The sequence below is a fragment of the Camelus ferus genome, chromosome 18, assembly GCF_009834535.1.
Source record: "Camelus ferus isolate YT-003-E chromosome 18, BCGSAC_Cfer_1.0, whole genome shotgun sequence".
Classification (NCBI taxonomy): domain Eukaryota; kingdom Metazoa; phylum Chordata; class Mammalia; order Artiodactyla; family Camelidae; genus Camelus; species Camelus ferus.
In genome coordinates, this window is record NC_045713.1 from 35906295 (window position 1) to 35917540 (window position 11246).

At 54.3% G+C, this 11246-nt stretch overlaps 1 protein-coding gene across 5 annotated transcripts in view; it reads left to right on the forward strand.

Annotated features, from left to right (window-relative positions):
* The window catches only part of MYH11 (myosin heavy chain 11), a 106098-nt gene extending 95492 nt beyond the window's left edge, over positions 1-10606 (forward strand). For 2 of the 5 annotated variants that reach the window (XM_032460975.1, XM_014554534.2), the window contains 7 exons: positions 97-185; positions 596-719; positions 1303-1511; positions 2374-2482; positions 2560-2732; positions 6874-6912; positions 9915-10606. In XM_032460975.1, coding sequence (XP_032316866.1) covers positions 97-185; positions 596-719; positions 1303-1511; positions 2374-2482; positions 2560-2732; positions 6874-6904 — 735 coding nt within the window. In that variant the 3' untranslated portion in view covers positions 6905-6912; positions 9915-10606. Of the gene's footprint in view, positions 1-96; positions 186-595; positions 720-1302; positions 1512-2373; positions 2483-2559; positions 2733-6873; positions 6913-8989; positions 9886-9914 lie in introns of those variants that run through there. The other 3 variants (XM_032460974.1, XM_006179078.3, XM_032460976.1) reach the window with 2 other exon arrangements.
* The last annotated feature ends 640 nt before the right edge of the window (positions 10607-11246 follow it).

Below are 11246 nucleotides of genomic sequence, written 5' to 3' on the forward strand. Positions count from 1 at the left end.
CCTGGTGACATGAGCAGGGTGGATGCTTGGGGCAGGGGATTCAGTCCTTCCCTGGCGGACAACAGGTTTCCTTCCCCACCGCCTCCCACCATCCAGGATCTAGCCGCAGCCGAGAGGGCTCGCAAACAGGCAGACCTGGAGAAGGAGGAACTGGCCGAAGAGCTGGCCAGCAGCGTGTCAGGAAGGTATGAGCCGCATGGGGAGGAAGGGGGTGGTCCCTAGACTCAGATGATGAAGGAGAGATAGTCACAGGAGAGCCTCCTGGACCCCATTTTAATGCTGAAAATGATGCAATGTTCAGCTGAGCTCGTGATGGGGGTCATGGAGATTTCATACCCTATTTGGGGGTGTAGCTCAGTGAACAGCAGGGTGGGAACAGGCATCCGGGAAATCAGGGAGGAGAGAGCTCATCCTGGTCCCAGGCCTGCTCTGCTGATCCCAGCTGACTCCCCACTTCCCAGCTGTGTGACTCTGGATAAGCTTCTCTGAGCCTCAGTTATAAAAGAGGGAAACTCCACAGCGTTGCTCTTTTAAGAGAGGAAGTTCTCTGAGGCGGAGGCGGCTGGAGGCCCCAGAGCTGCTGCCTTCCCCTTAGGAACACGCTGCAGGATGAGAAACGCCGCCTGGAAGCCCGGATCGCGCAGCTGGAGGAGGAGCTGGAGGAAGAACAAGGCAACATGGAGGCTATGAGTGACCGCGTCCGGAAGGCCACGCAGCAGGTGGGCACAGGGCAGCACGTGCCTTGGATCTGCCCTGGTTCAGGACATGCCTTACAGGCTCCTGTGTGCCAGGCCTGGGTTGGGGTGATGACAGCGTGGAGACAGGGAGTAGCGACCCGCCGTGTCCACTCCCATGTACCCATCCCCTCTTCCGGTCACGCCAGCACCCTGCTCGCTATCCTCGGAGCACTCAGCACCAGCCTGCAGGGTCCCCACTTGGTGGTTCCCTCCAGCAGATGATGCATGCCTTCCTGCTCTTTCCCCAGCCCCTATCAACAGTGAGCACTCAGTGACATCACTGGGCACCACCAGCTCCACGATGGGGACCATTGTGTGACCTAGAGCCAGGGAGCCCGGGTGGCACTAGGATGTTGCCCGGAAGAGCTGTCTCTTGAGCTGAACCTTAAAGGATGACTAGGAAGGAGCTGGTGGCTGGAGGAGAGGGGGAGGACTCCTGGGTGCTCCAGCTCCAGGGACTCACACAGAGGCAGACAAAGGCTGGGGACTGCGGGGAAGTTCATCTCAGTTGATCACCTCTATGCCCCCTGTGCCCTCCACCTGGTGACCTTACCCTCCTCTCCAGGCTGAGCAGCTCAGCAACGAGCTGGCCACGGAGCGCAGCACCGCCCAGAAGAATGAGAGCGCGCGGCAGCAGCTTGAGCGGCAGAACAAGGAGCTGCGGAGCAAGCTGCAGGAGATGGAGGGGGCAGTCAAATCCAAGTTCAAGTCCACCATTGCAGCACTGGAGGCCAAGATTGCACAACTGGAGGAGCAGGTCGAGCAGGAGGCCAGGTACGACGGGACCAGCACCCCAATGACAGCCTGCTGGCCAGTGAGTGGCAGGGTGTTGGGGGTCAGCCAGCCCCTCTGGGCATCAGTTTGGGCTGAGAAATGAGCTCAGTGGTACCCACGCTGCAGCTGTGCTGGGAGAGCTAAGTGAGAACACAGGAAGGTGCGTGCCCTCGCCTGGATCCTCACTGACATCAGCCAGGCTCCCCAGGAGCTCACATCCCTTTACCTAACCTGTGTGTGCAGGATGTCACATTAACAGGGACACAAAACGTCAGGCTGTTCAGCACACGCAAACATGGGAAGTCTTCTCCCTTAAATACGTGCGGTCACAGCGCATTCATGGCCCTCAGCTAGGGCTGGAGTCCTTGCATGCCTTTTTCTTCTGGTAGATGACTCACATGCCACACAGCTCACCCACTGAAAGTGTACAGCTCGGTGGCTCTCAGTGTACAGTTTATAGGCAACGCTCATCACAGTCAACTGTAGGACACTGTTACCACCTCAGGAGGAAACCCTGTACCCTTAGCCATCACCCTCTCCCATCCCCAGCCCGAGGCAACCATGGATCTACTTTCTGTCTTTATGGTCCATTCTGGATGTTCTGTAAAATGGAACAACACAGCAGGAGGCCCCTGGTGACTGGTCCTGTCACTGAGCATGTTTTCAGGGTCCCCCGTGATGAGCAGGTGTCAGCACTTCGTTCCTTTCCCTGGACGAATACTATTCCAGGGATGAGCCCTGATTTGGGCTCCGGGAAAGCGCCCACAGTGGGTGGGTATGGTGCTGGTCTGGTTTACACACCGACTGCAGGGGAGGCCCTCCCCCTCTGAACCGTCCCCGCTCCCCGCCCCAGTATGCACAGAGACAAGCAGGCGGCCACCAAGTCGCTGAAGCAGAAGGACAAGAAGCTGAAGGAGGCCCTGCTGCAGGTGGAGGAGGAGCGCAAGATGGCAGAGCAGTACAAGGAGCAGGTACCCGCGCCCCCGCCCCGCCCAGCCCTGCTGCCTGGCCACGGGGCCCCCCTGACCCCCAGGTCACTCCCTGACAGGCCGAGAAAGGAAACGTGAGGGTCAAGCAACTCAAGAGGCAGCTGGAGGAGGCGGAGGAAGAGTCTCAGCGCATCAACGCCAACCGCAGGAAGCTGCAGCGGGAGCTGGATGAGGCCACGGAGAGCAACGAGGCCATGGGCCGCGAGGTGACGGCGCTCAAGAGCAAGCTCAGGTGAGGGCCCGACCCCCGGGGGCCTCGTCTCGTGGGCCGGGCGCGCAGGTCAGCCTGGAGCACCCGCAGAGACTCGGGGTATCGACGCAAAGGCTCCCTCTCCCCAAAGCCCTGGCGGCTTTCCTGCTCAGCATCGGGGACGCGGCGCCAGCCAGCGGGTGCGGGACGGGGGTGGGGCCAGATCACACTGAGCAGCACGCCTCCTATTCTAACAACCGACACATCCCATCCTCCTGGTGAGGAGAAGGAGGAGGCAGCATCTCCATCTCCTGAACTCTTTCTTCACTGCATCCTCGACAACTGCAGAATCCCTTCTCTCTTAACCTTTTCTCTGGACTTTCTCTTCCCCACCTTTCCCTCAATCATGGTTTTTCAGCACTGCTGATGTTTGGAGCTGGACAATTCTTTGTTTATCGTGGGCTGCCCTGTGCATTGTAGGATGCTGCACTGCATCCCTGGCCTCCACCCACTAGACGCAGTGGCATGTCCCCGGATGTCCCCCGGGGGTGCCATCATCCAGCCAAGACCTTCTGCCTTAGGTGGACTGGGGGCCTCTGTACCTCTGAGCTCCATCCCATCCCCCAGTCCACCTGCTTCCCTGAATGTTTCAGCTCTGAACTTCCTGTCACACTCGCTAACACCCTCCAGGTGGATGATCCAGCCTCTCCAGTCCCTGACTCTCTCTCCTCCAGAGCCCGCCACTCCCTGGGCTTTCCCAGTTAACTTTCAGCCCCAGCCTGACCATCAACCATCTGCCTGCCATCACCTTTCTCTGGCTCACTTCCTGTGTCTCCGCTGGGGTCTTTTTAGCCCCTCGGCTCATCCTCCCTCGGGTGAGACTCTGTGGTTACGGTCAGCCTTTCCCACATCCTCAACACTCTGGTCCCTCCTGCTGTGTTGTACTCACTGGGTTAAAACACAGGTTAAACCCAGCGGCCCACCTTCTGCAGCTCAGAGTGGTGTGGGAAAGCAAACAGGCGTGCTGCCACTGCGCCTGGAAACACCAGGCTGACCCCCTAGTGCTGCCTGGACCTCCACCTCCGCCGTATCCTCTCACTTTTCACCCTCCCTAAACTTACTGTCTCCACCGTCCTCACTCTCAGCTAATGGCCTCACCTCCTACTTAACGGGAAGCCAGAAACGTTCACTAAGTATAAACAAGCCCCCACCTCCCTCCATCCCTGCTCGTTTCGTCTACTTTCCCCCCAGTTCTGTGCTGAACTGTCCGGCGCCAGCTGAGCCCAACCCCTGTTGGGCTCCCCTTCTTGTCCACTTGAGGATGTTGCTCTAGAAAGTCTTGCCCTCCTCCCGTGCACATCTTCTCTCTCACTGAGGCACATTCTGTCAGCTGAACAAGCCTCCTAACCCCACTTCCCTGGAGTCTTTTACCACGAAGCTGTAGCCCAGTGGTCAGTCCTCAGCCCTGGCCTGACTCGGCAGCACGTGCTGCTGCTCACTGCTTCTCCTCGCTGCCCTTCCTGGGCACTCCTCTGGCTTCCTTCCCACCTTTCTGGCTGCCTACCTTCATCTCTTCTGCAGGTACCTCGTGTCTCACAGCCTGACCGCCGTCAGACAGCCCAGGCCACCTTTTTGGTCTCTCTCCATCCCCACCTCTGCCTGCCCAGGGCGCCATCTTGGTTCTCTCTTCATCTCCATCTCTGCTCATTCCCTAGGTGATCTCAGTCTGTCTGGTGGCTTCAGAACCCCATCTATGGCTAGTGACGTCCAAGTTTCTATCGCCAGCCCAGACCTCTTGGAATCCTGGGATCCCCGACCTGTTTGACACTTGCACTCAATGCCTAACAGGCAGCTCACACCCAGCATGCCCCAGCCTGAGCCCTGACTGAGCCCCTTCACCCCAAGACCAGCCCTTCTCACAGCCCACCCCAGCTCCAAGCTGCCGCTAACCTGAGCCACAAGCCTTGTGGTCATTATTTTTCTCTCTTACACCTTATATCCAATCTGTTGGGAAATCTGGCCAACTTTCCCTTAAAAAATGCTGTACCCCCAGAATCCACTTCTTGCCACCCTGGTCCCACCTGCCCTCTCCTCCCGTTTAGACAGCTTTCTCAGCCACCTCCTAGACCTCTCTGCTCCCATGCTGACCCCCTTATAGTCTGTGCTCAATGGAAATTAAGTTGGAGCGTGTCCTTCCTTCATTTGGGTCCTTCCATTGACTCCCATCCCACTCAGACCAAAGCAACATCTTCACAATGGTTCAACTAGGCCCTACATGAACTCTGCCCTCTGTCCCCTAAATTACCACTCCACCTCCACCTCGTCCTACACCGCCCCAGGGCCTTTGCACTAGCTGCTCTCCCTGCCCGGACTGTTCTTCCCCCAGCTCCCTGCACAGCTGGCTCCCTCCTTTCCTTCCTTCAGGTGTTTACTCATCCATGTTACTAGAATTTCCCTACCTGTCTGTAATTTCCAACTTTACTCCCTCCAGCTCTCCTCTCTCTTCCTCCCATCGTCATATAACTTGCTATTTATTTTATTTATCTCGTTTACAGTCTGTCCTCAGTCTAGGCCTGCAAGCCCATGAGCACAGAGGTTTTGTCTGCTTATTCACCCCCAGGGTCTAGGATAGTGCTGGGTACAGAGTCAACCTTCAGTCACGGAGTCAGAGATGACGTTTCTCCAACCTCATTCTCATCCCACCATTGCCACTTTGCCTTAGCCTCTTACCATTTACACTTATGTTGCCTTGATGTTTCCTTTGAAGTTAACTGTGTGAATCATACATGTATCTACTTACAAGTGATTCTTACCACCCCCTGTATTGTTACACCAGTGTCATTTGCATCGACAGGTCACAACGAAATTAAACACAGTGAAAACAAAGCAACAGTGAGTTCTAGCTATTGTGGCCACAGATTGATGACTGTGACCTGAAGGCCTACTTCTCAGTTAAAAAGGAGATGACGGAAGACATCAGCACCAAATAGACATTCTTCGACATAATCAGATGTCTTTAAGAGTTGAAAAGGGAATGCCTTTCTCATTGTGCAATTCAGTTACTCATGGTGTGCCCAGGAACCTTCTGAAATCACCTGGCATCTTGACTCCAGACTGAGAACCACTGCATGGGACAAGGGGAAAGCCCAAAGCCCTTTTGAAAGGGGGAAGAGAGCAGCTGATTCAGGGGACAGGGATTAGGGAAGGAGCCCCCTGACTATGCAAGGTGAGGGGTGGTGTGTCCCCACCGACAGACACCCCCTAGACCTCACTCTGCTGCTAAATGGACACTGCCTTTCCTCAGAGGCGGTCTACGTGGCGGGGAAGCAGTCAGCCTCTCCAGCTCTCTCACCTTTCTGTTGTCACTGCTCCCTTTCTTGGGACCCATGATTCTTGCTGCCCACATTCACCATCCCCTTGGATTCCACCCCAGACAATCAACCCTTCTGAGGCCGTCCAGGCTGGTATCAGACCACCCCTTTTTTACACTTAATATGAACATACATGTAAACGCAGGTAGAAGCTAGGTCCTACCTTTTCTGCCTTCTCTGAGTCTTGTAGATATATAAAAACACAAAATCAAGCCCTGGAGCTTTGAGTGAGGCTGGCAAGCCCAGCCAGCTCCTCAGCGAACAAGGAATTACAAAGCAAGTTTCACCAGCCAGATAAATTTCAACACAAGCTGTTCTTAAGAGCCTGACCAACGTATCCATCATTTCGCATGTTGCCAGGCATCTCCACGTGAGCTGCCAAAGGTGCCCACCTCCACTGTGGGCGTAAAAGGCCACGAAGATAGAGTATAAAGCGAGAGGCTGCTGCAGGCTCCTTGCCCGAATCTGTTTGGGTTCTGTTCCCACAAGTCTCTTTAGTACTAGCATACTCAGATTCCTTTACCTTCCTGACAGGTATGCAGAGTGAGAGGACACCATTTCCGTTCTTAAAAGCAGCTCTGAAGGATAGAAATTTGCTTTTTAATTGAAAGAGAGAGAGAGAGAGAGAGAGAAAAGAAAAGGCGTCCTTCTATGTGCCAGCCTCGTCAATAGCTCTTGGCTTCAGGTGCTCCGCCGTAAGATTGACTTAAAGTGCCTTTAATTATTTAATTGAAGCAAATGCCTCTAATGATTTAAAAACGCACTTGAGCGGGAAGATGGTAACCACGGGGGGCTCTCTCTCTCTGTTTCAGAGGTCCCCTCCCCCAGGAAACTCCGCAATGACTCACCAGGTATCATGCCTTCAGCTTCGCGGCTCATGTGTGTGGCTCTTGGTTTCCATCTCCTTTCTGCCAACGCACCCTCCCTGTCTGTCCTCACCCCGTTGTTTTAGCCCTTGCAAATTTCTGAGATTCCTACAAAATCTGAAGGCCTGGATATCTTAGTTCAAAACTGTCTCTCATCAAAACCAAGACTGACACAAGGGAACCTCATCTCTGGACCCATTTCCCCTTTATTCCTTCCTCCTGCTTTGGCGTATGACGTGGCACTAATGTGTCCTTTCACCGCGTGCTCAGAGTTTAGAGGCTTTGTGTCACTTAGAGGGTTCTTACCTGCGTGCGAGGCCCCTCTTCCACTGCGAGGACACGCGGCGGTGCTGTCCCCCCTCGTCTGGTTCAGACACCGCACTAAGTGGGTGTGACAGCTCCACCATCTGGGTACCTTCCGGGAGGATGGCTTCCCTCTGGCTGGTCTGGTTCACAAGTCAGAATTAACACAGCACAGGGTCATGGTGACTGAGGCCCAGCAATATGCCCCCCGTGGTGGGGTTTTCACACACATCTGCGAAGGAAACAAGCTCTCACCCCGATGTCTCACAACCACTGGGCTGCGTGAGGCTTAAGCGAGGCCTAGCTGCTAACTGCATCCTCGGTGCACGTGGGCCACGCCGGCCACCACGGCCAGTGCGGGCCGGGCAAAGCCTTTCCCGGAGGCCTCACAGGCATGTGTTCGTGGGCTGGGGATGGACACCCAAGACCCACGGAGCACATGGGGGCCTTCACAAGACAGGGTGAAGAGGCCTCAGCTTCTCTGGGATTCTAACAACGTCTTCACACGTGAAGTTAGCCCCCTGGGGCCTGGCTTCCCTCTCATCCTCCTTGAGAGGCCCAGCAAGCCCTGTCTTGTGTCTGTCTTCTGTCTTGGAGAATCTCAGCTTTGCTGTCGTGACCCAAATACTTAAAGCTGGGGGAGGTCTTGGCAGGGGGTTTAGGCAGGAGTGTTGTTCCTCTAAGACACAGCTTCTGAGCAGCTCTCCAGCCAGCTCGTTTGGATCACAGGATAAGCTGAACTCTAGGGCTGGCTGGAGTGTAGGGCCCACCGGCTGATGGAAACTGAGTCCTTGCAAAGCAGCAGGTGCTTATACTCTTGTGCTGATTCCTGGCATGTCAACAGTGGCTTAGATGAGTTTCTGCATCCATGAATGGAATCCAGATTCTCTAGGATCAGGCCTTGTGACAAATACAGCCAGTGTCAACCTTTCTCCAGGATTTGAAGCTAGTTCCTTCAAGAGTGTCCCCCGAACCTGAACACTCTGACTTGCAGGACTGGTGCCTGAGCAGGGGGTTTACAGGGACCCTGGCACGATTTACTTCTTAGATCAAGGGAGCGCATTTATCAATTAAACCCTTCTAGTTAGAAAGTGCAGACTCTTCCAAGAGGCAAAAGGAGTGGCTGGAGCCTAGAAGCTTGGGTGAGGCACTGTCTCCCAGCCCCAGGACCGTCCCATCCAGCTGTGAACCTGGAGGAGGACAGAGGTGGGTGGGCAGCTGCTGCTCCTCTCTCTGCCCTGTATGCCCGACACTCCTCGGTCCCAAGTTCTGGGAGAACACGGTGTTAAAGAAAGGTGAAGGCTTTTTAAGGTCACCTCCAGAGGGTGAGTGATAGAAAGTTAGTTCTAAAGTAGCTGGAGGTCAGGAAGCTTCCCTCTGACGGGAGAGAGGCTGACCCGAGTCTTTAGGTGGAAATGGCTACAACTTTAAGTATTTATTCCTGATCGCTGCCCCCCGGGAAGTACCATCCGCTGCACCCAGTGGGTTTTACCAACCTGGGTTTCTCCCACCCCTAGACCCCACAGGCTCGTGTTGGGAAGCCCCTTCTCGGCGATCAGGAATCTCTGGGCCTTGCTCGTGTCTCTGGTCTTACCTGTCTGAGCTGTCCCTTTTGACTGAAGAATCAGTAGCTGGGATGGGCTCACCCTTGTGGCTTTTCTGTCCAGCCTTTGTGTGGCCAAGTGGGTCGTTTCTGTCGCAGAAAGTCTGCTTACTTCTTAGACCCTAAAATGGGGTTAAGACCTGTCCTCCGATGCAGGTCAAACAGGGCCAGATGGCTGGAGCCCAACACGATTATCTGCTGTGGTCACTGAAAAGAAGGTGAACGTTGCTTCCAAACAGTTAAGTGCAGGCGGGTCTGACTTCCTCCTCCTGCCTGCCCCGCCCTCCTACACAAAGCCTCCCTTCGGGGGGACCAGGGCCTCCAGCAGGATAGCCAAGAGGAGATGGGGGAGCGGTAGGGACAGAGAGAAGAGGGTGTCCTACCAGCTAGAGCTAAAATACACCTTGGATTAACGTCTTATTTTTCTGACAAATACTCAGTGAGCACCGATTCTGTGCTTTGCACGGTGACTGCCATGGTGAGCCCAAAACAGACGAGATCCCCGCCCCGGGGGAACTCACTCCAAGAATTGTGCTCCACAAAAGCGGTGGGGGGCTCTGCGGAGCCATTACCCAAATAGCTGCTTTCTGGTCCCCTCAGCAGCCTCCTGCCCTCTCAGGGCCACCCTTGATGATCATTCTCAACTTCTGCAAACTGAAAACCTGAAACCCTCCCCCTTTTCCTCCTGAAGCCAAAAAGGTGCAGACATAACACTTCCCCTCACACCTGCCCACAAGGGAGGAATGAACCCATGGAGACGTCTCCCCCACTTGCCCTTTCTTCCCTTCTTTCTAAACAGAAGTCCACAGCAGACCAGGAGCCAGTGACCAAGCCAGACATTTTTTTAAGCAGACGGTCCTGCTTTGAAAAACCTACTTTGCCCCCATTCCAGCTGATAAATGTACCCACACCTGAGACTAGTCAGGATTTGTTCTCGTCCACCTGAATATTTGCGTCTCATTTGTTTTGAGTGTGTGTTTGTTTTTTGTTTTTGTTTTTTTTTTTTGCCCTGTCCGAAAATCTCTTCCAACCTCGAGGGAGATTTCTGTCCTAAAGAAATGTGTTTTCTCAAAACCCACAGGCGGGGAAACGAGACCTCCTTCGTTCCCTCTAGAAGATCTGGAGGACGCAGAGTTATTGAAAATGCGGATGGTTCCGAGGAGGAAATGGACGCTCGCGATGCAGATTTCAACGGAACCAAAGCCAGTGAATAAACAACTTGCTCAGAACAGGACAGAAGCAAACCCCAGTGGACTCCGCTTAGCACCGTCTACATCCGTTTTCAGACTCCAAACATCACAGCCACCTCTCACGATGAAATTAACACCACCCTGCCTTCAGGGCATCAAAGTTGTGAATGACATGCCGAATGAGAAAAACCCAACAGGAGACACAGACACACCCACTCCCTCTGTCAAGAATGGTGCAGAGATTTTGAACTTTTAGAAAAATGTATCCACGGTAATCAGTCACTGGCAACTTAGTTTACGTGAAACCCAGAGAAAGTCACCACAGTGGGTGCTGAGGCCCCCATCCCGGCCCTTCCTCCCATGGGCCCGCCTCGTCCCGTGGGCCCTGGTTTGAGACTTCCTCTTCCCCCCGGTTACCACCGTCAGACGCACGCTGCTCACCGAGACCAAGTGCCTTCCGTAGTCACGTGAATTAACAAGGAGACGCTGCTCGAACGGCTGAGAGCAGGAATGTCACACTGTTTTATATGCACCCCGATTGTACTTCAGGACACCCTCACTAATAAAAGGTTATAAATCACTAGAATGGAGTCGGCTTTTCTGTTTTCTACAGAGAAAAAGGAACGGGGCGGGGGGGCGGGCAGCCTTGAATCCCCACGACGACCCTAGGAAGTCAAGGTTATTACTTCACTGAATGGGGAAACTGAGGCCTAGGGAGGTGAAGTGAATCATCTGAGATCCCGCGACTGGCCGGGAGGAGAGAGAAGAGCGCAGAGGGAGTGTGAGGGACTCCAAGCAGGTGGGCGGCTCCAGGACCCAAGTAGGGCCTCGACCAGGAAGAACATCTTTATCAATCAAAACAGTAGGTACTTAATGCAAAGAACATAAGATTTCCTCGTCTGAGTTAAAACACAACTTCCCTCGCCCAGCAGGGGTCAAGAGACTTTCTATCTGAAGGCCCAGAAAAATATTTTAGGCTTCATTATGGTCTCTGTCACATTTTCATCTTTTTTTTTTTTTTTTTAATTAAACCACTCTTGTAAAAACCTGTCCTTGGTGCGGGGGCCATAAAATCCAGGCCTGGGCCCTTTCCTTCCTCAGCCTGAGTGTTCCAGACAGAGACCCCTGGCAAGGGTCCACTCAACACAGACGATTCCGGGCACGACACCATGGGACCAGCTTGGAGAAGAGGGAACATACGGAAACGGGACTTACCCAACGAC